Source organism: Nicotiana tabacum, chromosome 23 (assembly GCF_000715075.1).
Source record: "Nicotiana tabacum cultivar K326 chromosome 23, ASM71507v2, whole genome shotgun sequence".
Taxonomy (NCBI): domain Eukaryota; kingdom Viridiplantae; phylum Streptophyta; class Magnoliopsida; order Solanales; family Solanaceae; genus Nicotiana; species Nicotiana tabacum.
The window spans coordinates 83,263,428-83,291,404 of NC_134102.1; the positions used below are offsets into that span (position 1 = coordinate 83,263,428).

General features: G+C 37.1%; 2 protein-coding genes across 6 annotated transcripts; one reads left to right on the forward strand and one right to left on the reverse strand.

The window, feature by feature from the left end:
• Positions 1-1,140: 1,140 nt before the first annotated feature.
• Positions 1,141-27,976, forward strand: LOC107818246 (uncharacterized). Of its 4 annotated transcripts, none has more exons than XM_016644207.2 (14): positions 1,143-1,502; positions 2,336-2,459; positions 2,709-2,952; positions 4,071-4,112; positions 7,510-7,581; positions 7,893-8,028; positions 8,289-8,446; positions 9,018-9,099; positions 12,827-13,005; positions 13,125-13,286; positions 17,791-17,940; positions 21,605-21,865; positions 23,685-23,948; positions 27,177-27,976. In XM_016644207.2, exons 1-14 carry the CDS (start codon positions 1,448-1,450, stop codon positions 27,423-27,425), a joined length of 2,178 nt encoding a protein of 725 aa, XP_016499693.1. In that variant the 5' UTR covers positions 1,143-1,447; the 3' UTR covers positions 27,426-27,976. The 4 variants fall into 4 exon arrangements, with proteins under 4 accessions (XP_075102177.1, XP_016499693.1, XP_016499694.1 ...); XM_016644205.2 differs by having other exon boundaries at positions 1,145-1,502; positions 12,812-13,005; XM_016644208.2 differs by lacking the exon at positions 17,791-17,940 and having other exon boundaries at positions 1,144-1,502; positions 12,812-13,005.
• On the reverse strand, positions 13,293-17,752 carry LOC107760072 (uncharacterized). 2 transcript variants are annotated; one of them, XR_012705863.1, is made up of 3 exons: positions 16,262-17,752; positions 15,280-16,181; positions 13,293-15,194 (listed from the first exon to the last, which is right to left on the reverse strand). XR_012705863.1 is itself a non-coding variant. In XM_075246077.1 (2 exons), the coding sequence occupies exons 1-2, from the start codon at positions 16,788-16,790 to the stop codon at positions 15,478-15,480; spliced, it is 1,233 nt and encodes a 410-aa protein (XP_075102178.1). In that variant the 5' UTR covers positions 16,791-17,752; the 3' UTR covers positions 13,293-15,477. The 2 variants fall into 2 exon arrangements, 1 of the variants encoding a protein (XP_075102178.1); XM_075246077.1 differs by having other exon boundaries at positions 13,293-16,181.
• Position 27,977: the final 1 nt, after the last annotated feature.

A 27,977-nucleotide genomic window follows, 5' to 3' on the forward strand; every position in this document is an offset into this window, starting at 1 on the left:
TTCATGTTTCATTCATGTCCTTTATACACTGATTTACATGCCTTACATACTCGGTACATTATTCGTACTGACGTCCTTTTGTTGTGGACGCTGCATTCATGCCTGCAGTTATAGATAATCAGTTTGACGAGCCCTCATAGTAGATGAGGTTAACATTCAGCGAAGGATCGGTTAGACTCCACTTCATTCGGAGTGCAACCGAGTCTATAAGTCATAGTGTTAGAATTTTGCTATAGACTTATGGGTAGGCCGGGTCCTTGTCCCCACCATATTTTGATGTCAAATACTCTTAGAGGCTTTGTAGACATATGTTCATCATGTACAGTATGTCAGAGGCCTTGACGACCCATATGTATTCATGTTTTAAGAACAATGGTTCATTGATACAACGTTTTCCACTTATAGTTATACATTACGACTTGTGGCTATGTTGGCCCATGATGGATACAGAAAGAATGAGTTTAGCCAACTCGACCTATGCATGTTCTAGTTTTGGTCGAACGATCATGAGTTACAGAGTGGTTCGCCCGTGCCAATAAGGCACCGGGTGCCAGCCACGCCCCCAGATTTGGGGCGTGATAATTATGTACATAAATTTGAAGTTTGAATAATATATCAGTTTTTCTCTATACTTGTCTTTACTTTACGGTCTTTATTTTATAACAATAACGACATATCTCTACATTCTCCATTGCTCTTGTATTTCTTGTTTGGATGATTTATTTTTTCCTAAAATTAGATGATTTTCTCACATATGCATTCAACCATTTATCTTTAACTCATTCTTGCCCCTCCTGAAATATGCCCATTTTCAATCCATTCAAACCCGACTCAACCCGTACATTTGCCACGGCAAATTTACACTGTCAGTTTTTCTTTTCTTTTAACATTGTGAGTTGTTGCTCACTCTCACTCTTTGTGGGCATTTGGACATAAGAATTGTAAAATTTTAAAATAGGAGAAAAAAAATTTCAAGTTAAAATGGTATTTGAAATTTAGAGTTGTGTTTGGATATGAATATAATTTTTGGTTGTTTTTGAAATTTTGTGAGTGATTTAAGTTAAAATTTTAAAAAATAGTTTTTTATAATTTTTCGAAAATTTTCTAAATGAATCTTGAAGCGAAAATTGAAAATTTTATTAAGGAATACTGATTTCGAAATTCATTCTATGTTCAAACGGGCTCTCTCTTTGTCCTTGGGAGCCACGTATGTAAAACGTGGCACATTCTTAGGTCCCCAAGTCTAAGCAGTGTGCAGCGGCAAAGCAGCAAAACGAAGCACCGTTGCCGCAGCTTCAATTCAATCGCTCCACCTGAATTTACCGTTTTCAGAGGCATATTCTCAAACACCTTATGCAGTTGAATTACGAGACACCGCTGGAGAAGGTTATTATATGAACACTCAAATTGTCTTCTTCATTTCATCGTTGTATCCCATCAGCAGCCAATGAGGAGTATCATTTCATGCCTTAAGCGACGGCATCTTGCAGTGCTGTCCCCAAGTAATTGCCATTTTTATTCCCCTAATCGTGCTTAGGCATATGCTGTTTGTAGTCCTTTAGGTGTGAAATCTTCTTCACGGAATTGGCTGGCTAATTTTATCCTATAGTGATCATTCAAAATATTGTTTGCCTATTATATAATGCTAATCATCCCATTTTAATTCTCCGTTGTAACATTCTCATCTATCGCCCCATTCTCTTTGGAACATCGAGCTTAGGTATCTGAATTGTTTGCATTTAGACACCGCAATCCCTGCAATCTCACCTCACCTTCACTCTTCTTATGCTGTCTAAACTAGCAGTAAATATATTCAATCTCACTTTTACTTATCCTAATACCTTTACTTTCTAGAGTGCTTCTCTACAGTTCAAGTTTTGGGTTGACACTCTCCCTGATTTCGTCAAATGACACAACATTCTTAGCAAATAGCATACACCATGTGATGGTGTTAGTTAGCTCATTCATAACTAAGGTAAAAAGTACGCGCTATACGGAGAGTGTGAAATCCCATGTGGAATTTCCTCTTCATGGTTTAATTTTACATGTTCAATATATTTTATATCGGACCCTTTTGAACTCGCTCACTTTATTTGGATTTGTATCTCCTCCCTTAGGACCAGCCACTTGCTTGTGAAAATTTGACTGTTGTAGCTTTAAATTGAGCGTCCCATATTTTCTCGCTAATTTTCTAGCAGTAGCTGTCATTATCCTCTGCCTATTACTGATGAAGTTTAAGCTTTTAAGTCAGGTTCTGATATGATGTTATCACTCAACTTGTTAATTAATAACAAGAAATTACGTGGTCACTCTTCCATCGTTGACTTCTTTGCAGCTCTACGCTTTGGCTGCTCAGTTGAGACTGCTTTGTGCGAATACTCATCCAGTAGTTTTCCTGAGGTTATTCTAACTGGAAAGCATGACAATTTTGTGGGATCATATTTGTCAACCCCAAAATAGTAAGTGAATGAATATGTGATTTTTCTCCTCTCTTTTGATATGTGGCTGATTTCTGAACCAGTTCAATGCTCCTCGGAAACGCCATTGTACTTTTCTTTTGCATTATTGATCAGTTTATTGGCTTCACCACCCTCGTTTTTATTTTTCTAGTCTAACATTTGTGCATACAGTCTGTGGTGGAATATTTTCTTCCTAAGGAGTTTCCTTTGTCACCCCCTAATTCATGAGTTAATACGCTTTTGGTGCAGCTTTTCTACCGGTTTTTCCAGTGTGCATGGAGAAAGGCCAACTGCTGAGTATGCTAAGTTGAGAAAAGAATCACTAGAAAGCGAATTTGGTCATGCACTTACTTATAAGTCGAAAAGCCTTTCGTCATTATATCGTTTTGGCCCATTCTTGGCTTTGTACAGAGCAGCAATCATTTCATTCTATGTGTTGAAGTTAACCATTTGGCGGTTATTTGTCCATGATTTAAGAAGACGTGCTGTTAAGGTATATTCAGTTCTCCAATGAAGTTTTATCTAAAAGGTTTGATTATTGCTTGGGAGGCATCCTATAGGCATTTTGACAGATGACATTGTGCTTTCTTTTCGATCAACGGCATAGAATGGATCAGAAAGTGGAATTTTCAGCTTTAGAGCATGAAAGCTATGAAATGACCCACCATTATTTGTTCAGTGCTTTCTAGCAATCTTTCTATGATAAAATGGAGAAGTTGAGGAAAGCAAAACCTCTAAAACTTCGTTTATAAGGCTACTGGCACTAACTTCACATGCTTTGACTTATTTAACCCACATAACAGGTCGAGTGCCTCAAAGCCCCTTCCCTTATTGCTGTGGACAGAAAAAACTAAAGAAATAAAGAAAGATACAGACTCGTCTCTGCCCCAAGAACTTCCGCTCGTAATTTTTCTTTCCTGGGGCTAGCCAGAAACCTCATTGTGAAAAATGGGCGACACCGTATTCAAATGTACTTCTTTGAATACTATATATGTTTTTCAACTTAACTGGGAGCACCTTCATTTAGGTATTTACTTATTATAGTAATTTGAATGGGAATTTCCACATGCATTTTTGTCAAACAATCACTATTGTCATTGAGTTTGTCAAACAATCACTGTTCCTGCAGTTCTTATGCCGTTATCATCAGTTAGTTGACATCTAGGGGCTAGGTCTGTGAGTAATACAATTGCTGCTCCTTAAAGAGCTTGGTTGTGAAAAGTATGGATTAAATTGCCTTGCACTTTGTGCCAGATGAGGGCGGTGGTATTGGTTTGATAGTTACTTTTGCGGGTTTACTCGTAGCTTAATCTTTTGTCCTCTCACATATCATCTGATATGTAGTTTCATAAAATTCACTAAACTGGATGTCAGATTTTATTAAGACAAAGGCTTTCTAGTTTCCGTGTAGATTTGTTCTTTACTGTTGTTTATGGTTCACATTGACACACTTTTTATCAAAGTATTTGACGAGAGAAAAATTTGATGCTTTTCAGGGAAAGTTATCTGATGACTGTTGATTATTTATACTTCTTTCTATCATTTCTGAATTTCAAGTGGTTAATTGGTTATCCACGGCCTTAACAATGAGCTAGTTATCTTTTATTGCAGTTCCGTGAAACTCTTATCTGCTTGGGACCTTTCTACATAAAGGCAAGTTACACTTTCTGCTTATGATTATCTTGATGTGTGGTTGACTAATGTTCTTCTTGTCAGTGCACAAACAGTTTTGCTTGTTTAAGTGTTCATATCAGTCTGCTGTGGTGTAGTCTACTATTGCTTCTGTCCTTAGTTCTGATTTTAGGGGTGTGTGTGAGGATAATGCTTTTATTGATGCGTGTGACCATCTCATCTAAAAGTTTAAGCTTTTAGAAAGAACATACTTTTATTTACTTAGTCTCTTCACATGCCCACTCATGGCACAACTTCAGCTGACCGAGGACACGACCCTTGATAGGAATGTATGGTGGTCGAGGATTAGGGTAGTAGAGTAGGTAGTCTAGAGTGTTCATAACAGTAGTATTGGCACGCAGTCTCGCTTTCTATTGGTAGTAGGTTTTTATGACTAACCGTTGTTTTCTTTCATTGTTGATCACTTTACTATCTGGTTGTTTTTATTCTGCTTTATATGGCTTCTTGGTACTGTTCCTTCTTGTCTATATTTTCATTAATGTGGTGCTTATGCTTTCCTAAGCCGAGGGTCCATTGGAAACAACCTCTCTATCCTCACAAGGTAGGGGTAAGGTCTGCGTACACACTACCTTCCCCAGACGCCACGGTGTGGTGGGATATTACTGGGTATGTTTATGTTGTTGTTGTAGTCTCTTCACACGCCCATTCATGTGCAAGCTTCATTCATTTATTGACCATGTGATCTGATCGTCGATAGTAGACTCTCCCACTTGGCTCGAATCCACAAAACACATCATCAGATAACCCAAAGTTTCACTAGCCAAACACGTGGAAATTCATCTTTTATAATGGGTGGTGGTGAGACTCGAACCCATGACCTGTACCTGCTCTGATACCATATTGAATCGAGTGGCCATGTCATCTAAAAAACTTAAGCTGTTAGAGAGAACACATTTTTAGTTGTTTAGTCCCTTCAACAACTTCAATATGCTTATAGCTGATGCTATAGGAGCAATGACATTTCTTGTCATTACATGGAAGGAGCATAAATAGAAGAATAGTAATTTTGCTTGTTAAGGTTCTTCTTGGCTTAAGCCTGACACTGCCAGGAAGCCAGAAGCACCACTTTGTTCCATTCTCAATTTGCATTTCAGACTGTGGCATACATTGACATACAGATATTGAAGGATGTTTAAGCTCAGGCTACAAGCATGACAGAAGACCAAAAAACAAGTCATTCAGAAACTAGCGCTACCACTTTTTGCAGAAATTCTGATTTAATCACAGAGTCCAATTGCCTGCCTCGAAATACTATTCACAAACATGTGGGTTAGGAGAAGAGTGGGTGAAGATGAAATACATATTCAGGGAATAGCTAAACTTGGTTCCTTATAGGACATCTTGTGCAAAGCTACTTTTAGGGCTTCCTCATTGGCAGAGGAATGATGCAAAATAGGTGTAGGTGGCGCTAACTGCGTGTATATATTGTGCAAAGAGTGCATTTATTGCTTCCTTGTTGGCAAAAGAATGATTAAAGTATATGTAGTTGGGACACATTGCTTTGCATGCTCCATAACTCAATTATCACGTGTAGTTCTTGCATCTGTAGGAATTAATTGTTGGAGTGAGCTAGAGATTGTGGAAGTTCTCTGGTGGCATGACAGCATAAGAACTATAGTGTTTTATCATGTAGATAAGTTCATTCTTGAAGTTGGTTTTTTTGGTCCTAAAGAGTAGTACAAAATTAATCAGCTACTATTAATTATTTAATTTTGGATGACCTACATTGCCTACTAGAAGTGAGTCCGAGCAACTTAGATTAATTTTGGATGACCTACATTGCCTACTAGAAGTTTTGAAAAACAAGGTCTATCCAATAAAAGATTTAGGGTCTTTCTGATCTAGGAAAATTGTTGACTTATAGGTCAAATGTGTTCCACAAACCTATTCCTCGCTTTGGACTTTCTATGTATGTCAAATGTTATCCCTTGTATTGCTGGTGGAAAATTTCACTATCAAGAATCAGGAACATTCGTAACATCTTATTAATGCTTTGCCTTTCCAAAAAGAATCTTATCAATTCTACCGTCTAAATTGACCTATAAGAAGGTTCCATTCTTTAAATTGGCTCACTAATGGATGATATCCATTGGGGGAGCCATTAAATTCTAGAAAAGTGCATGTGATGTGATATGAAGCGAAAAAAGGGGATTACAGCTTGTAGTCTTTATTCCTGTACTTTAAGATGGAAAATGAGAGGACGAGTCTGTCTTCCTCTGGTTTCCTTTTCGCTGGCTGGAGTGGTATCAGATTTGGAACCTAATGAGATGGAGTAGTTTGATTAAATTATTAGATGGAACCTAATGAGATGGAGTAGTTTGATTAAATTATTAGATCATTTGAAGCTTTTGTGAGGTATCTGAATCAAACAATGGCACAATTGGTTTTGCTTGGGATAGGATTGGATAGGATTGAACATTATATTTTCTTCCCCTGGTTTCTTGATGTGCTCAAATGATGGGGAGTTGAGGTTTATTTTGTTGCATCTATGAAATGGCAAGAGGATGTATTGGATCAGTGATGCCTCTTCAACACCTACTAATAAGGAGAATGAGGTTGATAGTTGATGCAAGATCAAGAAGGCCAAGAAATCAAGAAGTCCTATAATCCATTCAAGATTATCTTATCCATAAAGATTAGGAGTTCTTATTTCCTGTTTCCTAGGAATTTGATTCTTGTTTTAGTAGGATTACATTTGTAGTTCTAGTCAACTAGGATTGTTAGTTGGTATTCCATTCCTACTAGAATTCTTTTTCCTATTTTAGTTAGTATATGTTATTCTTAACCTTATTTTTATTCTAGTTTAATTAGGATTAGTTTTCATTTTACTCATTGTAAGTCCTATTTAAAGGACTCAATATGCTGAAAATAAACATTGGTGATTAGTTTTTCTAAGCTCATGCTTCAAAAACGTGATTTATCTTTTATTTCATTCTTCTTCCTCTATTCAACGCATCTTGCAATCTTGCGGGATTGAGGAACGTGCAGATAAGGTTTTTTTTAATGAGTTTGAAGAACACTTTCGCTAGTTTTATGAAAGGCTTTAGCGGGGTGCTTTTGTTTTTCCCTCTTCTTTGTGCTTGAGAGGTGCAAAACCTGGAAAGTACATAATAGATGAAATTTTCTGCTGCTCTGTTATTCTTTTTGTTTATTGGTTACATATCTGATTCTCTGATAAGCTTTTAAAAGAGTAGTCCCTGTGTGATATCATTTCTATGTGGTTAAATGGGCTGCCGAGCCCTTGTAATTTCAGATTGCTTACATGGTGCATCAGCCCTCGGTTCCAACAGGAGCTTGTAACTTGTCTCCAGCCGGGAAAAAGGTCTTATGGTTAATTCTGCAATTGTTTGAATAACAGCTGGGACAAGCTTTAAGCACAAGGCCAGACATATTACCAAAAGTGTATTGTCAAGAACTTGCGAAGTTACAGGTAAATTTAATGCTTCAATGATACTGATAGGGATCATCTCTCAACTTACTATTACATTTCTTTCTGGTTTGTCCATCTTTTAATATTTTTTATTACAAAAAAGATATCCGGTCCCAAACTTCCATTCAGAAGAAAGTTGGCTTTATCTCCACCTTTTGGCCTTCTTTTTTACATGTGTACTCTGTAAAAACCTTAAAAAGTCCAGCCTTATTGCTTACTCAAAATAGGAGAAGAATTTTTGTATCCTTGAAAGTTGGATTAGACTTCTCAACAGAATGTATTATTCTCAATTTGTCTTCACATCTTGCCAGGATCAAATCCCCCCATTTCCAACTCATGTTGCAAGAAGATCTATCGAGTCCCAGTTGGGTGTTGGCGTTTCACAAGTATTTGCTGACATTAGCAAGGAGCCAATTGCCGCAGCATCTCTGGGGCAAGTATATAAAGGTTAGAACTTGAAATTTTTTGTGATTCTCTGCCACTCTCTATGAGTGGTTCTCTAACTAGTTCTATGGCGTTTCATTACTTCTCATTTTCTTCATTTCTCCAAACCTTTTACCATATCTTCCTTTCCTGCGTTCCTTTTCCCCTTAATTTGTGTCGAAAATAAATCTACAAGGGGAATGTAACGGGTTTTGGAATAGTGAGTGCCGGGCTTCAGGGGTACACAAGCTTTTAATGTTTCTTCTTGACTTCAAGTTTTGCAGCTCATTTGCATTCTGGAGAGCTTGTGGCTGTTAAGGTCCAGAGGCCGCATATGTCACATTTACTGACACTTGATGCTATGTTATTTCACATGATTGGTGGCCAACTAAAAAGATTTGCAAAAGCTCGTAAGGATCTGTTAGTAGCTGTCAATGAGATGGTGAGATTCCAAATTTCCATCTTATGTTTCTGTACTTCGAAAGATGATATCTGGCAGCCAATGCGTCGGTGGGTGTGATGGGTTATACATCAAGACTCTCTTTATTTCAGAGAGTACATTACAAGTCTAAAGCTGATTCTTTGGGATGATTGTGAGATGAATTCTGATCTAGCTAATGCATGTTTTAGTCAAATTTACAAAGTGTACTTGATACAGCTCAATGAAGCAGCGGCAACAGTTAAAAAAAATATCCTAACCAGAAACTGAACAACTCAACCAATAGCTTTTAATGAAGATGAGAAGATCTCAAAGTTACTCTATCGATGACACTATCATTTGACCACTAGTTCTTAACCTATTTTTTTTGTGTCAAGAGATTAAAATCGAAGAAGCTGGCAAAGTTGTATTTAAGTAATTGCTTTTGCTCAACCTTTATGTCTCATTTCCCTATTGGTTCATTATCCTCTTATTTTCCCCATTTGTCTGTACATATGGGAACAATGTTGCACTTTATCTAAATAGCTGTCTATTATATACTTGCTAACCCCTTAGGTTTTGCTTGAATGAATAGGTGAGACACATGTTTGAAGAAATTGACTACATCCTGGAAGCACAAAATGCTGAAAGATTTGCATCTCTTTATGCATGCAGTCGTAAGTTTCTTCCAGACATTGCTTTAGTAGTTTTGGTGATATCATGGAATAACATTTTTCCCTTCCATTTTTATAACTAGTCGGTACAAATGTAGATTGATTGTCATGGAATATATGTTGGGTCTTGACAGGATAATGTTAAAGACCAACTGGATATTCTAATGACCTTATTTTTCTACCATCAAAAGCTTAATGGGCTATAGTTCTACCCTTCCTAATATCTAAAGAGAGAGAGAGAGCTAATCAATCACTCTACATTTGTGCTGACTAGTCATAAAAAGATGTGTAGTCAGATAGCAGCTCCACAAATTATTCCATAATGTAAAAGTCAAACAGGATATTACTTTTTGATACACAGAATATGTTTCCTTGTTGATGTATTTGAACTCACAGCAATGAGCTAAGATTTTTGTTTGCTGTGAATAATTTCCAGTTGTAGCACATATATACTAAGCTTATGATAAAGAAGCTAATACCTCCTAAGGATAACCTTGCAGTTAATTTTAGGATAGATGCTGGTTAAATTCTCTTTATATGGGCTTATGGATGAATAAATTAAGGAAATCAATCTCTTTATCAAAAGATGGATGAATAGATTAAGGAAAGTGCACAAAGGTATGCTGGCCTTTCCTTCATCATCTGCGGCCGCAGATGATATTCTGCGGTCCGCACTTGTGAGCTTCTGTGCCTTTTATGGCCTTGAGTTTAGATTACTCCTTTTTGAGTTGGATTTCATCTCGGGAGTCCATCTTCCAATATTCTTGCAATTTAGCACATTTCATCAGTTTTCGGGAACACAATGCATGGTCACAGGCACATGCATAACAACAGAATTCGCCCGGCGTGGTCACAGGCATCCAATCCAAATCATATCACACAGAAGCAAATATACAAGAGTACATGTATATGATGAATGAAAATGAGATTTCATGCTCCTGGACGACTAATCAAAATGGATGCTAAGGGTATTGCTGATGTTGTTTAGCATTGGAGAAAATAAAGCGAAACTGGCAATTCATATAAACGAGTATAGATAAATTTGATTCCAGATTTGTACTTTTTCTTTGATAATTTCATCTTAATGGGGATTTTTGCACTTCTTTACTTGACTTGATGAGTAAGACTTCGTGAATGGTCTCTCTCTATTTTGCTCTTGTTCTCCTTAATTTTTTTTCTGTTGTTCTTTTCCCTTTATTTCATCTCCCGTCTGCCTTCCTATGATGCGTCACTTAGAGGGTGTTTGGATTGCTTTTAAGCTGATCAAACCAGCTTTTAAGCCTTTTTAGCTTTTTAAAAAATAAGTAAAAGTGCTTAAAACAAGTTACAAGCTGCTTAAAACAAGCCATAAGCTGGTAACTTCAACTTATTGCTTTTTGGCCTAAGAGCTATTTTAGTTGGAACAATAATTTTACCTTATTATCCCATACACAAATTTAGTTCTTTTTCGGAATTCACTCTTATTTCTAATTCTAACAATACCCTCCCTAGGTAATTGTTTCCTTTTCTCTTCTTCCTCTCCCATCTCTGCTGTTTGCCTGTTTCTTTTCCTCTTATTTCCTCCACCTCTGAAGCCATAGATATGAAGAAAACATGTCTAGATAGTTCCAGTCAGACATAGTCATAGGTATGAAGTCATACAACCACATCGACGGGGACGAAGACCACAGCTGTCAACAATGTCGTTTATTGGATCGCATAAAGGAAAAGAGAAAAAAGGAAATAAAAGAAGACCTCAACTGGCTATAAATCAGAGACTCTCCTTTGGTGCACATTGTGGGTCTGCATTGTGTTTATGCTGGTTGTTTATAGAGATGAGGAGGAAATGGGTTTAGGGACTGTTCACTATTTTACTTAAATTGCTTTGATTTTTCTATGTAGCATATGTACCACCTTGGAGTATTTATATATGTATTTGACCTAAAAATTATCTCTTGTAATCAATATAAAACAGAAAGTGAATTGAAAATAAATTATTTTGTATTTGAATTAACAATCTTGGAATAATCAGCTCTTTTATAGCGATAACGGCTTTAAGGATATTTTAGTCATTTTAATAAAAAGAATATTTTACCAAACAGCTCAACAACCTGAAAATCAGTTTCGGTACTTCTATCCAAACATGTAACTGCTTATTTACAAATCCAGCTCCAGCACTTCAAAAGTGCTTTTAAGCACCAGTGCTTAATAAGCTACCTTTTTTCAGCTAATCCAAATGGGCTCTTAGTTGTAGAGCAACAAAAACAATAACAACAAAAAATTCGGTATAATCCCATAAGTGGGGTCTGGGAAGATAGGGTTGCGCAGACCTTAACCCTACCGTGAATGTAGAGAGGTAGTTTCAAATAGACCCTCGCCGCAAGGAAAGATTAAAATAAAACAATAGCAACAAATAGTAACGACAACAAGATAATAAGAAAACGAGGCAAAAGGAACATGTAGTGATAGAAATCTAACAATAATATAATACAGGACTGGCACTAATATCACTGGAATGGGAAGGAAACACACTTGACTGTCTACTAACCTTCTACCTTAATTCTCGACCTTCATATCTTCCTATTAAAGGTTATGTCCTCGGTTAGCTGAAGCATGCCATATCCTGCCTTCACCTCTCCCTAATACTACTTTGGCCTACATCAACCTCTCCTAAGACCCACCAAGGCCAACCTCTTACACCTTATCGGGGCTTTTGTGCTTCTCCTCTTTACATGCCCAAACCATCTTAGTCTCGCTTCCGCATCTTGTCCTTCATGGGGGCCACTCCCAGCCTGATCCGAATATCTTCATTCCTAATCTTATCAATCCTGGTATGCCCGCACATCCATCTCAACATCCTTATTTTTGCTACTTTCATCTTCGGGACATGGGAGTTCTTGACTGGCCAATACTCTGCCCCATAGAACATAGTCGGTCTAACTACCACTGTGTAGACCTTACCTTTTAAGTTTAGGTGGCACATTCTTATCATATAAAATACCGGATGCAAGCCCCCGTTTCAACCCCCCGCGGTTCCAATACGATGTGCAATCGTCATCTTCCCATTTCCTTGGATTATAGACCCCAAGTACTTGCATCTATTTCTCTTGGGGATGAGTTGTATATCAAGCCTCACGTCCACGTCCGCTTTATTGGTCCTGTCACTGAACTTGCACTCCAAGTATTCTGTCTTGGTCCTACTCAACTTGAAACATTTTAGACTCTAGGGTCTGTCTCCAACTTGACAAGTGAGGCTTGCTCAGTTGGTAAAAGCACCTCCACCCTGGATTATAAACCCCAAGTACTTGCATCTATCTCTCTTGGGGATGAGTTGTATATCAAGCCTCACGTCCACGTCCGCTTTATTGGTCCTGTCATTGAACTTGCACTCCAAGTATTCTGTCTTGGTCATACTCAACTTGAAACATTTTAGACTCTAGGGTCTGTCTCCAACTTGACAAGTGAGGCTTGCTCAGTTGGTAAAAGCACCTCCACCCACGACCGTTAGGTCCTGGGTTCGAGTCACGCTGGAGGGGAAGTGTGAAAACACTATAGATCCTCCTAATTTGGAGGGTTTTAAAAAAAAAGAAAAAGAAAAAAGAAATAAAATTAATATTTTCTAAACCATAAAGTAAGTGAACTTAATGCGTGTGATTTCTTTTTAATGCTCTGTAAATACTTCCTTAATGTTGTTCACTTTAGTTTATGCTAACTTAGCTTTTCGGTTCACATAAAGAGAAAACTGTCCCAGGAAGTGCAGCAACTGATGATGTCGGGTGTCAGAAACATGATGGTATCAAGGTCCCTAAAATATATTGGAACTTTACCCGTAAGGAGGTGCTTACGATGGAATGGATAGATGGGATTAAGCTGACAAATGAAAGTCGTTTGAGGAAGGCAAATCTAAATAGGAAGAGACTTATTGACCAGGTTAGTAGCTATCTTTCTTAAACACCCCAAAAAAAATGGTAGCTGTCTTTCTTAGTAGAGTGTATCTACTCCTCTCCGTGCTATTCTTAAGCTTTGTGAAAATGGCTTTGTTTTATCAGGGTTTATACTGCTCATTGAGACAGTTGCTGGAGGTGGGTTTTTTCCATGCTGATCCTCATCCTGGGAACCTAGTTGCTACTGAGGACGGAGCTCTTGCCTATTTTGACTTTGGCATGATGGGGGACATTCCACGCCATTATCGTGTTGGACTTATTAAAGTGGTTAGCTCTACGTGATAAATTCTCATCATTCATGGTTGACTTTGTGTTAAGTAGGAGTATTGGGCTATAGTTAGGATGCATTTCATGTGGTCAAAGAATTTATTATCTGTTCGGGTTTATGTCATCACCTTTAGCTCAAATTAATATTGGCCAGCTTCATTAATTGCTTGCAGTTACTGACAGCCATTGCTCTTTAGATTTTCTGAATGTCTTTGAGATCCTGTTTTATTGTATATCACCGTGTCTTGTGGTCCATCAACTATTTCATTTAAGTTGAATTTGTTAGAGAATGAACAATCTTTACTTTTTTTAAGGTGGAGAAAAGACAACTTATACCTGCTGTAGATACTTAAAGCTTAAGCCGTTAGAGAAGGAAGGCTTTTATTTATTTATTTCAGTTCTGTTTCTTCTACTAGATTTCTTTTTCAAAAAGCAGTTTCTTGCAATACATTAAAGACTATAAAGTCCTCACAAAATCATTTATTTGGATTTTCTTCGGGGCACCTGGGATTCTTAAAGACTATTTTCTTTTTGGTTGGAGTGGCCGAGCATGTACTTTTTAGATATTCCTTCGAACTAGTTTTTGTTCCTATTCTGCCTGAGCATCCTTCTTTGAGATTTTCTCTTTGAAAAGAAAGGAAGGAAAGGAGTTAATTAAATCTGTTGTCCTTGGAACGCTGAAATTGATGGGACTAAACTAAAGATATGTAGACTCTATAAGGCTAGGTGACAATGTGTAGTGGTGAAGCATGTATATGCTCTTATTGCCTCTATGCTTGAATGCTGTGATAGCAAATGCGTTGGGCCTCTAAATATAAATCACAGGTCTAGAGGCCTTACAGCATTTTAATTTTGTTTATCCTCTCAACTTTTGCCTGTGTGACCAAACCTCTTCTTTTAATCCCTTTTATCTCTCGAGCTTCTTTCTTTCTCCCTTCTTTCCAGCCCACTTAGTTCTTTGTCCCGATTTCTCTCTGATGCATTGATATTCCATTGCTCCTTTATTTTCTTTCATGTATCTTCTCTCTTCCTTCGTTTGACTTGTTTTTCATCATTTTCTTCCCATGCTTAACTTTGTGCTCTTGCCAGTAACGATGCCCTCTAAACCCTCATTTCCCTCCCCCACAAGGATACTTGTCCTTTTCCAGACAAGAAAAAAGCTCGTCCCATTGCCTGCCTCAAATCCAGTTTAAGCCAAAACAAATATAATGATAGAAATTAATGTCGGTAAAAACCAGTGTTTTGGATAGCGTGCGGCGACAAATAGCGACGAGGGCCCGCTTCACTGAGGCGAGAGGCGCGCAGCGAAGCGCTCGCCTTTTTGATGTGAAGCGACAATTTATACAAAAACATAAAATATTATATACATATAACTAAAAACTCAATAACAATAATATATTAATAAATATATCATTCAAAAATTAAAGACTCAATAGATAGTCATAGACTCATAGTAGATTCATAAACTAAAGTCTAATAGTCTAAAACAAGCAACGTCTATTCTTCTTCAAGATTTTCAAATTCTACAACTTCATGAATGTTAGCATTATATTGGCTATCATCTTCTCCATCCTCGGAGTTTTCATCAATTAGGGACCGGCTTGAACTTGCTACTCCCTTTCCCTTGTAACTTGAAGAACTCCCTCTAAGACCATAGATATTCTCCTCAACTCCAACCGCCATAGAAACAGTACCCCAATCAAGATCATCTCCTTCATACACTTGTTCATCTTCATGATTTTGGGGGGCTCCAGTTAACCATTCATTTGCCTCGTCAATGTTGTCCAACAAAATTGGATCAATGGTATCGCGAGCTTCATAACGTCGCCTCAATGTTCTATTGTATTTAATATACACTAGATCATTGAGACGCGATAGCTCAAGCCTATTCCTTTTCTTGGAGTGAATCTGCGCATAAGTTGTTTAGATTAATTAATCGATACTAATAATAATACAATATAAAATATATTAATATAATAAATCTACTTCTTACATGCTCAAATACGCTCCAATTTCTCTCGCATCCAGATGCACTACAAGTTAGGCTTAGTACTTTGATGGCAAACTTTTGCAAGTTTGGAGTTTGATGTCCAAATTGCTTCCACCATTCAACTATAGAAAAATATTTTAAAAGTTAATAAGTATAAATCAAATAAATTAATTTAAAGTTATAAGGATATCTATATTAAAGTTAGTTACCTGGCGACCTTATGTTAATGGCCGCTTGTAAACCAAATAGGCCCTCTGCTTGTGAGTACCTACCAAACTCCTCCCCTATTTGATCTATCGTCGCTGAATTAGGGACCAACTTCTCAAGACATGCATGGTATCCAATCCACACCTCTGAAGCCAAAGTTTCATCTCTAGTGTTCTTGTAAAATAATCCCGGGTTCAGAAGATGGCCTGCTGCATGCAAAGGTCGATGGAGTTGATTCTCCCACCTGATATCAATTATCTCAAAAACTTTCTCATATTTTCTAACATCTCCCTCAAATGACGCTGCAATAGTCTCTTTGGCTCTATCCATAGCCTCATAAAGATAGCCCATTGGTGGTTTTCTCTCCCCATCCACCATACGAAGTACTTTAATCAAAGGACCACCAACTTTAAGAGCCCGAACGACGTCATTCCAGAATGATGGAGAAATAAGAACTTTGGCAGTTTCTTTTCCCGCAACTTCCTTTGCATATCTATTATCTTTCCATTCATTTGAAAGAACTAGCTTTCTCAATTTTTTCTTTTGCAAGTAAAAACTATGCAAAGTTAAGAAAGCCGTTGCAAATCTAGTCTTGGCCGGTCTCACCAAATTTCTTTCATTTGTGAATTTCCTCATCAAATTCAACAACAACGGCCTCTGACTGATGTAAGAATATACCCTGACGGCCTTAGTGAAAACTGTAAAAGTAACAATAACAATTTTATAGTTAATACTTAATAGGATAGGACATAAGTATAAATAACTATATTAAAGTTACCTGAAGCATATGGGTTTTCCTTGAATATGTCACCAAACATCAAGTTGATACAATGGGCAGCACATGGAGTCCAATAAATGTGTGGATACATAGCTTCCATCATCCTACCCGCACTAACATTCTCACTAGCATTATCTGTAACAATTTGTACAACATTTTCCTTTCCAATTTTATCAATAGTCTTTCTAAACAAGCTGTACATTTTGTTTCCATCTGTAGAAGAGTTGCTAGCATCGTGAGATTCAAGAAAAACACTTCCTCTTGGAGAGTTCACCAACACATTTATGATCATTTTTCCATTCCGTGCTGTCCATTTATCCATCATAATGGAACATCCAAACTTGTTCCATTCCACTTTATGCTCCTCAATAATTTGGTCTATTTTCTTCACCTCTTTTTTAAGATGAGTTACTCTAACTTCATGATAGCTAGGAGGCTTCATTCCTGGGCCATATTGTCCTACAGCTTCAATGAATTTATCAAAAGTTTTGTAGTTAACACAGTTGAAAGGAAGCCCTGCATCATACATCCATGCTGCAAAGGCACTTACGGCGCGGTCTCTCAAAATCTTCTTGGCTTCTAAACCTAGACCTTCTTCACCTTTTCCCTTTTCTTGTTGTTTTGCCGAGAAATAAAGATTGAGAGGACCTTTTGTCACTGTACGTGCCGTCGTGGATGACCCACTAGAACTATTTGAAGATATCTTATGAGTTTTTTGGGTGGGGAGGTCTCATTTCACCATCTTCATCCATTTCATCATCTTCATCAATTAGATTCACCGATGCTTCAAAATTCATTTGAGTTCTTGTCACATTTTTCTTATCAACAAACGCTTTTACTTCCTCCCTAACCTCGGGCGGACAAAGGGGACATTGTACTACATTTTTAAATCCACCTATCAAATGTTGCTTGTGACGAGTTATCCCACCATTATATGTTTTTTCATAAAACACACATTTAATTGCGGATCTTGATGAGCCTTGTATAGCATAATTCCAAGCTATATCATTTCGTTTATTACACCTGGACTTTCAATGGCTGGAACCTCAAGCTTCTGAAAGAAGAAGACGATGGCTCGCGAGTTCAGAACGTCAAAGAAGCTCTGTTGTTTTGTTCAAGTTGAAGAAGATATGTTGTGAAGCCCTAATCACGACCCTTTTTGTTGAGTCTTTGCTTTTTTTCTTTTTTTTTTAAAAAAAAACAAAAGGCGACGCTATGGTCGCTTCTCGCGACACTGTCGCCTCTCGCCACGCAGGCAGAGGCGAGCGCTATTTCGAAACGCAACGCAACAGAGGCTCTGTGGCGACACTGTCTCGCCTCGCCTCGCCTCACGCTATTAGCGCTGAGGCGAGCGCTATTTATAACACTGGTAAAAACACAGGTTTCTATAGATGACTGCACTAGGTTTGCAATTATTTATCTATTTATTTTTATGCAAGAGGTTTGCTATTTCTAATATATTTATTCTGTAAGCAAAAGGTTGCATAATAAATTCATTTTTGATAGTTGATAAGTGCTGTGCACTGCAGCTTGTTCACTTCGTTAATCGAGATTCTATGGGTTTAGCAAATGATTTTCTTTCACTGGGATTTCTACCTGATGGAGTAGACATTCAATCTGTTTCAGACGCTTTGCAAGCGTCCTTTGGTGATGGAACCAAACAATCCCAAGATTTCCAGGTTCTTAACCTGTTCCCTCTGTGTGTGTGTGTGTGTGTGTATGTTTTTTCTCTTTCCTGGCTTGAGAATGCTTCCTACCAAGTTCGTCCTTCCATCTATATATGTAAGTATTGTGGTAGAGCTCTAGAGAAAGACTAAAACAGTGCAATCTAGTTTATCTAGGGAAAAAAAAGGTTGCAAACCGAGTTTAAAGCGGAGCCACCCCCCACCCTCACCCCCATCGCCCAAAAGGGAAAACCACGAAGAAAAAGCTTTAAAACCACCCCCCCAACCCTCACCCCCATCGCCCAAAAGGGAAAACCACGAAGAAAAAGCTTTAAAACAGTACGGAGTCGTTTGGTTTAAAAACGAGTTATCCGGGAATTAGTAAGCTAGGATTGTAACACATGGATTATTCCTTGATAGATGTTTGCATTGATGCATTTAAATTTGTATATAATGTATTAAATGTGTTCATTTTTGAATAAAATGAGAGTTTGTTTACTATTGTAAGGGTTAGTTTTGTCATTTTAGTTATTTTAGTCTGTGTATTACAATACCCGCATACTTATTCCACATTCTATCCCACATGAAATAGTAGATAGATTCCTGCTTAACCAAGCTTTGGATAAAATGGATTCACATCTTTTATATAAAAGGGAAGGATCTCACATCTGTCTCCCCACCTAAACAAGCTAGCTGGTTGGTTAGAAATATCTTTTGATGCTAGGAATTGGTTGGCTGGTAGTGTAAGCTTAAGTGATTTGCTGGACAGTTTCACTATAGCAGGTAACTTCAGCATCAAGGGGGCTTATAGTTCTTTCCTTCCACAGTATCCAAAAGTTCCCTGGAAGAAACTGATTTTGGCTAAAGGTCTACTCCCTAGACATCATTTGGTTCTGTGGTTAGCATTGCAGAATAGACTGTCAACAGTGGATGGACTCGGGAGATGGGGTATTCAAGTTCCTACAGACTCTGTCTTACGTTCTTACAATGCTGAGGAGACACATTGACACTTGTTTTTTGAGTGTTTTTACTCTGTACCTGGCTTACATTGCTCTCATGTATGGGCATAGGTAGACAAATTGGTGATGGGAATACAAAGGTAAGATTGTTGCACACGAGGGTGTGGCCTAGTGGTCAACGAAGTCTCAGGTTCAAATCCCAGTGGAGGAAAGAAACACTAAGTGATTTCTTTATATCTATCCAAGCCTTGGTGGATAGAGTTACCTGGTACCTGGTACCTGTTGCTGGTGGGAGGTGGCAGGTATCCCGTGGAATAAGTCAAGGTGCGCGCAAGTTGGCCCAGACACCAGGTTATCAAAAAAAATAAAAAATTACAGAGGTAAGATGGTTATCCTCTCAGATAAGCAATAGCAGGCCTAAATTCATGGTTCTGGTTTTCCTATTTGCTGCAGCTGTGTGTATCATATCTGGGTAGAGAGGAACTGTCGAAGATTTAAGCACATAGGGAGGGAGAGTGGTGACAGGCTCGAAGAAATTGTCTTGCAGTTGCATATTGTGGGACAGAGACAATGCAGAACTAGAGCAGCTGAATAGATTTCCTTGTTAGTAGGTATAGATTGCTGCTATATGAAGAGTCCTTGTCTTTTACCCTTCCTAATGCTAAGGTCTTATCTACTGATAGCTTATGCAATCTCTATCTTTAAGTTTGTTTTTGACTTGGTTATTTTTGTATGATGTAGCTCTAGAGTCAACTGAGCTCTTAAATAATTTTTTTTCAGTTTGATCAAAAAAAGAGAAGTAGCAATGGAGTATTGTATTAATAATATTGGATTTTATGTGGAGATGAATCTCCTCGTGAAACCAGCCAAACAACCCCTAAATTCCTTCTCCCTCTAGGCCGTCAATACAAGTGTGTGGCCTACCAACCATTGTCTGCTCTCATTCCATTTGCTCCTTCCATGTTGCAATCAGCTAAACAGTCATACTCATAACCCGATACAATTCAATAAATGGTGAGCAGCTTCATCAGTTTCAAGCACCCCCTAATGAAGATATATTACGAATATCCACCTTGCTTCTTTGGGAAGTAGTTTCCTAGTGCTTTTTTGGTGGTTAGTTTTCATTTTGCTTTCTTACACATATATACTTTTGGAGGGTTATATGGATTCCTTACATTTTCTCAATCATTTATCGAGCCATGGTGGTGACAATCTCTATGAATCAACCAAAAGTTTGGACCTTGGAGTTGCATTCTTGAGAGTAAGATTTTTGGGATTAGTAGTAGTAGGACAAAATACATAAACTCCATGTCAGCCAGCATAAGAAGAATAAAGTAGAGCTGAGATTAGATGAGATATTTCTTTATCAAAGCACAGAGAAAGATCACATTGCCAAAACTTGACTTGGTACAATTTATGTTTATTCATCAAAAGTAGTTTGCGCTTGTTCGGAGGGGTTATCATAGATGAGTAGACTGTCATTGATGGTACATTGCAGTGTTTAGATACAAAAATTAAGATATCTAGGCTTAATGTTACAAGAGAATAGTATGTGATACATGAAGATGTACACATATGATTAGAGAAGGACGGTTGAAAATGGAGGAGTTAGTGAGAAGTGTTATATGATAGAAGTATCCCTATCAAAGTGAAAGCCAGGTCCTATGTTGCAAGATTAGCAATGTTATATATCCACATATTAGTTTCGTAAAAATGTTGTTCCAAAGTGGATGTCGGCTTATACAAACATTAGACAAGATCAGAAATGATAGTATCACGATAGCATCTGGCAGAAGGTGCAAGTAGCACATACAGAGGATAAATTTGGTGAAGGATGCTAGGATGGTCTAGTCTTGTCTTGTTCACCGTAGACCTCCATATGCATCTGTTTTTACGTACAACTCCACAACGATTGGAAGTCATGAAAGTGGACAAGATAGACTTAAAACAACAATTATCTGGAAAGACCTACCATCTTTCAGAATCAATGCCGAGTTAATGTAAAATAGAACACAATGGAAGCAAAAAACTCATATAGGTGATACCAATTATTAGGGTTTAGGCTGAGTTGTATTAGTACACTTACACTAGGCTTGATATTTGCCAAGACACTTTGTAATCTGTTTAGAGATTTGTATTGCACGTAGAAAATAGAAAACTTTTAGTGTTATAGAATTTTATTCTTGGAATAAAATGAGTCCAGCGGAGCGGAGTGAATATTGAGGATTTATATAGTTCTCCAACTAGGTTGGAATTGAGGCTTGTTGTTGATGGCATTGCCAGTAGGTGTAAACGCCTATGTACTTGGTAAATCATACTATCATAGAGGCTCTAATACCATTTGAGAGATAAGTGAGATAGAGGTACAATGTGTTAAAACACATATTAACTGGTGTGAGATACAAACCAAATGTTACATTTTTTATGTGGGTCATTATAAGGTTATACTCTATTTCTCTACCAATCTACCAATCCCAGGTCTATTGGATTTAGCTGCTTGATTGAATGTCCTGAGTTGTGTGATGAACTTCCTAATATTTGTCCAAGGAATATGTCATGGATGAACCGTCATTGTACTGTATGATGATTCTTCCTCCGAAATTTGGTCGACCAATTGCAATCTTATTTTACCCCCATGGATATCTTCTTCAACGAGACATAGGAGTATTAGCTTGTTTCATGACCTTGAAAGCACTAAATGGCACTTCAAATGATTTCAGGGCATAATGAATCAATTGTATGATGTGATGTATGAGTTCAACTTTTCTCTTCCTCCTGACTATGCTTTGGTGATACGAGCGCTTGGATCTCTTGAAGGAACGGCAAAAGCATTGGATCCAGATTTCAAAGTTGTTGAAAGTGCATATCCTTTTGTTATCGGAAGACTCTTGGTAGATTCAACTCCTGATATGAGGAGAATATTGAGAGAGCTTCTCATCCGCAATGATGGCACTATAAGGTGGAATCGGCTAGAGAGACTGGTGGGTCATTGATTTTTCTATTTGTTGTTATACTTGTTTCTGTATGCAGTATTGAAATGTATGTTTTCTACATGTTTGATTAGCTGATCCTTTTTATGACGTGTACAGCTTTGCTTTTGCTTAATTAATTGACTCTCAAAGAACTTATTAGCTGTTGCTTTCTCATTTTTTTTTTAATTTCTCCAAACTGCTTACAAAAACTATTATATTTGGCTCCTAGCTTTCTTGTTATTACCAATATACTCTTCGTCTGTCACTACTTTGTTTGGAAGGTTCAATTTTGTTGCTCTTGTTTGCAGGAAGAATGAGTAATTTTCACGACAGGAAAAATCCCGAATAAGCAAGGCCAGCATCAGCTTAGACATGATAGAGCTTCTCAAACTGTCTAAGTGTATTGGCAACTTGATTTACAAAAGCTAAATTTTTTCCATGCTCCCAAAAGGAAAAAATAGTAGCAGGGTGAAAATTTGAAGACATTCCCTAATTTATGCTCATTATAAGAGGCAACCAAGTCATCCAACTTGAAATAATAGACAACCGGGCAGCTATGTTGCGCGGACTCTTCGAAAATATTGCCGGGTTCGTGTCGACTAAGTTGCTCCGACACGGCAGTTTAGGTGCCGCACCCGTGTCAATGCGACACTAGTATGGGTATGGGTATGGGATCTGTATTGGATTTGGTCAAACAATTTTGTGTACTTTGACCACGATGGACGGAAAAATTCCAGACGAGATACAATTTGATTCCCGAAATCAAAACCAAAACTAGGGTAAATTTGAAGAAAATAGCATCCCTTACTAGGAAATCAATCCTTTACTTATCTACCACTTGAGAATAAAAATGAAATCCACACTTTACAAGCTATAGGTAAGTATTCTACAAAATCTCTCATAATTTAGAGATACTTTTATTTTTTTGAATTATTTTTACCCGGATCCCCGCACTCGTATCTGAACTAGGATTCGTATCCCTGAATCTTAGAATTTACACCTCGAAGGATCCAACCTCTAGATCCGCACCTGTGTCGGACATCCGTACCCGTGTCCGAGCAACTTAGCGTGTCCAATCCTTCAAAAGTAGTGTGTTTTTGGATCCGACACGAGTGCAACATTGACAACAGCTTCCTTCTGTAAGATTTGTTTAGTTGACTTCGTCTCCTTTTCCTGGAATTTTGTGCTTCCGTATCACAGCTTTTTATCACAGCTTTATTCCGGAAAATAGGTACCTCATTTTCCTCCAAAGAAATTCATATGCTTTAGCCAGTGTAAGTGTGTAATGGTGGCTAGGTATTGTGTAATGCATGTCAGTATAGTAGAATAATCGACAGTAGCTAGCTTGTGCTTTGAGGTTTAAGAACCCTTTGTGGGGAATTGCAGGTAGTAAAATGGAAGCTTATGTCTTTCCTGCACTACCTTTGACTAAATCGTGAAAAGGAGGTAGTTTTAATTCTTTTCTGCTGGATTCCAAAATTATGAGACGTGAAAACCTTGTCTGATCTATCTAGGTCTTCTTTTTATATGATCCTTGTAAATAGTATGATGCCATGAGTACTCGGTAGAAGTTGTCAGCTTTTCTTTTTCTTTGTTAGATCGGTAAAAGAAGCACTTCTGTCTAATGTGTCCAAATAGAAATATCATTGGGTAGGATGCATTTTGCTATTAAAAGATGATCCTCAGAAGCTTGATATCTTTTCTAATACTTCAACTTCTGTAATCTGTTTGGTTGAGACTGATAAAGGTGTTGATGAGCTGTTTAGGACTCCTGTTAATTAGAGCACTCTTTTATGTGAATTGTTTAAAATGTGGTATCTTCCCGCAGATTGCAGCAATATCTCAGCAGGCTTCTGAAACAGAAGGAGAAACTCAAGAGAGTTATTCAAATCCGTTAGGATCATTTGACATACGGGCCGTAGTCTCTGCTACGGAAGATCTTCTCCAATTTATTTTGTCAGACAAGGGTTCAAGGGTCCTTGTATTCCTTGTCAGGGACATAGTTAAAGCAGCTGATGTTTTCTATCAAGATGAAGTTCTAAATAATCTTCTTGATGAGAAGCTTCGAGCGAGACGTTTATTTGGAAATGAGGTATATTTGATTTATTTATTTATGCTCATCTTTAGCAACAATGCTTATTATCAAAACAATAAGGTGCATTTTATTATTGTGAACATTGTAATCTGATTTCAATATTCAAACATGATACTATTAACTCGATTTTGACAAGAGTGTGTTGCTCTAGTGGTGAGCGCCCTCCACTTCCAACCAAGAGGTTGTGAGTTCGAGTCACCTCAAGAGCAAGGTGAGGAGTTCTTGGAGGGAGGGAGCCGATGGTCTATCGGAAACAACCTCTCTATCCCAGGGTAGGGGTAAGGTCTGCGTACACACTATCCTCCCCAGACCCCACTAGTGGGATTATACTGGATTGTTGTTGTTGTTGATACTATTAACTCGACAAAGCAATTTAACCAACCTTCATTACTGAACTTCAAATATTCAATCTAATAGAAACGAAGAGATCCTATTAATTAAGTAATTAGAAGCAAATTTGTTGTCTTCCTAAACAAATTGTTTTCCCTTTTGTGATACGCACAGATTTGCTGATTCTGTTTGTGTTTTACTGATTGTAAGTTGTTGCATGAGATGTCACATTCACTATATCTCTTGGAAATCAGTTTCTTACTTTGTCAGCGGATGGATTGTCGTTTTCTTGTTTAATTAGTTTGCATCTTAAGTTCTTGGGTTGGTACTTTATTTTCCTAACTAGTAGTCGTACCCGCGCGATTCGCGGTCAATATTAAAAAATATTAAATTAAATTAGATTGTGATCGGGCTTGTTTGAACATATTAGATCGTATTGCTTTAATAAATTTCAATTGTCATCTTATTTGTCAATATGATATACCCAATAATAAAATTTCTATTAAATTAAAGGGATTTATATAGTCATTGAATAATTTTTTTGTTATTAATAGAAATTTTTATTAGCATATTAATTTGTTTAATATTTTGTCTGCTCGTAAGGGTGACAAGTGGGCCGGTCCAGGCCCGGGACCGCGGGCCAAACGGGCTAGAACCGTTTGGCCCGGTTTTAGTGGGCCTGGGCCGGTCCTATGATTTGGGCCCGCCAGGCCCGGGACCATTTAGCCTGCCAGGGACCGGGACTGGATCGGTCCTTAGTAGGCCAAACGGTCCCAACGGCTATTTTTTTTTTTAAATATAGCTGTTGGGCTGTCAAAAATAGCCGTTGGCTATTTATAAAATAGCCATTTAACCCCCCCCCCCCAAACTTTGTTTTAATCCCAAACTTTTTATAATTACACTTTTTCCTTATTTTCAACTATAAATACCCCATCATTCTTTCATTTTTTCTTACAAAATCATCAATCTATCACAATCTCTCTTTAATTTTCTTCTATAATTGCTACTATTGTTTACTTTATTGTTACTAAGTGTATAATATATAAGCTATATTCGATATATATATATATATATATAGCTTATATATTATACATTTAGTATATATACTATACTATACTATATATACAACTTATATAAGCCTCTAACTGGCTGACCTCCACCTCTAACGGTCTGACCTCTATATATATATATATTATACTATACTATACTATATGTACATCTTATATAGCTTATATACTATACACTTAGTATATATATACTTTTTAGTAGTAACATGAAATGACCAAAGTATGGTACTTTTTAGCTAGTATAAGTTGAGCTAAAATTTGATCTTCTATCATTCCATATTTATACCAGCTAAGAAGTACCATACTTTGGTCCTTTCATGTTACTACTAAAAAGAGTGTATATATATATATATAAAAGTTATATTCGATATAAGATGTATATATAGTATAGTGTATATATATATTAAATAAAATTTAGGTCACAATTCTATAATAAAATTTACAAAGCATTGCTTTAGATATTTTTTTTAACATCCTTTTGTCTCTAATATCTATTTAATTTTTTTTTTTTTAAAAAAATCCGTTGGGCCCATTTAGCCCGCGGGCTGGGACCGTTTAGCCCGGGACCAAACGGTCCCGGTCCTGGTCCCGGGCCGGTCCCTAGCCCGGGACCGTTTGGCCCGTTTAATTTGGGATCGGCCCGAGACCGGGACCGTTTGGACCGGCCCACTTAGCCCGTTTAGGCCCGGGACCAGCCCACTTGCCACCCTTATCTGCTCGCTTTCCTTTTGTAATATAAGAGAATATATATATATATATTTTATTAATCTTGAAATATTTTTTATTTTAAATTTTATTTTATTTTTGTCAATAATATTATCTGAATTTTAATGAATAAAATCTCTATTAAATTAAAGGGACTTATAAAGTCATCGAATAACTTTTTTGTTCTGTATTTTTCTTTATTATATTATCCAATATTTAGTATTATTGCATTGTTAATAGAATTTTTTATTAGCATATTACTTTGTTTAATAATTTTGTCTACTACTTTCTTTTTGTAATATAATAGAAGATATATATTTTATTACTCTTGAAATATTTTTTTATTTTAAATTTTATCCTATTTTTCTCAATAAATTTATCTTTCTTTTAATGAATAAAATCTTTATTAAATTAATGAGACTTATATAGGCATCGAATTTAACTTTTTTGTTATGTATTTTTCTTTATCATATTATCCTATATTTAGTATTATTGCATTGTTAATAGAAACTTTTATTAGCATATTACTTTAATTTTTGTATCCGACTTTCTTTTTATAATATAATAGAAGATATATATTTTTATATTTTATATTTTATTCTATTATTCTCAATAATATTTTCTGAATAAATAAGCTTTTAATTTTTAAAAAGAAAAACAAAAATTATTAAAAAAAATAAAGAAAGCAGTTTTTTATTTTTTTTATTTTAATTTTTTATTTTAAAATAATTTAAAAACTCCAACATGAAACTACTCTCCAATTTGAATGGACATTTTTTTTTAATTTTCGCTTTTTATTATAAACAATTGACTGATTCTGTTTGTGTTTTACTGATTGCAAAGTGGTTGCATGAGATGTCACATTCACTATATCTCTTGGAAATCAGTTTCTTACTTTGTCAGCAGATGGATTGTCGTTTTCTCGTTTAATTTTTTTTTTTTTAAAACCCCTCCCAAATTAGGAGGCAGTTTCTTACATGGTCATCAGATGGATTGTGGTTTTCTTGTTTAATTGGTTGACCACTTCGCAGTCTGCATCTTAATTTCTTGGTTTGGTACTTTATTTGACCCCTTTTGCTCTTCACGGGTAACAAAGTTGAGAATCATCACTCCTTTTCTTCAGGAGCATGGTATTCTGGTTAGGGTGGTGAGTGGGTTTCATTCTCTAGGACGTGCAGTGAAATTGGCTCCGGATTTGTGGTCAGCAATGCTGATTCGCATGCTGGTGAAACCCGAGTTCCAGAAATTTGCTTTTGACATTGGTTCAGCATTGTCCAGTCACTTCAAGAATCAACTTCCGGTCAGCTTTTGGATGGGTATTTCTAGGCTACTACATAAGGTGGTTGATACGGATGAAGCTGAAGTATCGTGATGTAGCAAGGTTGGTGCTCTCGTTTTGTATTCGTGGTTATGCCCTTGTTATTATTTTTCCCAGCGGATGCTTGAGTGAGAGCTTTTGAGTAGGGAATATAAGTCAACTTCAAGATTATAGAACAACTGTAAATATTATGCCTCAAAAGTGGGTTCAAGCACTCTGCCTGTTGTATTGCTTTTGGACCCTACGGAGTATCTGCTTCGTTTTCTGGATGGTGGGACGGAAAGAAGAGCGTCCTATCCACAGCAAACATCAATTTCATTTTACAAACATTAACAGGATCAAGAGGGGAAAGCACACTATACACTGCAAAAAGAGAGCCTGGTCTGCAAACGCGTTATTGCGATTTTACAAAGGTCAGTTTCATCTTATCAACGTTACTAGAATCAAGATAATTGTATAGTTCCACCAAGGTCACGTTGGAGTTGGTTATATAGTCTATAGCTTTGTGACGATAAGCTCAGTGATGAGTCTGAACATTTTTGTCTATCTGGTTTGTATCAACTTTGTCGACAAATGGTGGATAATACATTTTTCATTTATTTCAAC

Excerpts from the sequence above, each read along its gene's own strand:
- LOC107818246 (XM_016644205.2), top strand. The coding sequence starts at position 1,448 with ATGAGGAGTATCATTTCATGCCTTAAGCGACGGCATCTTGCAGTGCTG. Across the intron at positions 8,447-9,017 it reads TAGTAGCTGTCAATGAGATG|GTGAGACACATGTTTGAAGA; the intron begins GTGAGATTCCAA and ends TTGAATGAATAG. Across the intron at positions 23,949-27,176 it reads GACGTTTATTTGGAAATGAG|GAGCATGGTATTCTGGTTAG; the intron begins GTATATTTGATT and ends CCTTTTCTTCAG.
- LOC107760072 (XM_075246077.1), bottom strand. The coding sequence starts at position 16,790 with ATGTATGATGCAGGGCTTCCTTTCAACTGTGTTAACTACAAAACTTTT. Across the intron at positions 16,182-16,261 it reads GGAAAACCCATATGCTTCAG|TTTTCACTAAGGCCGTCAGG; the intron begins GTAACTTTAATA and ends TTACTTTTACAG.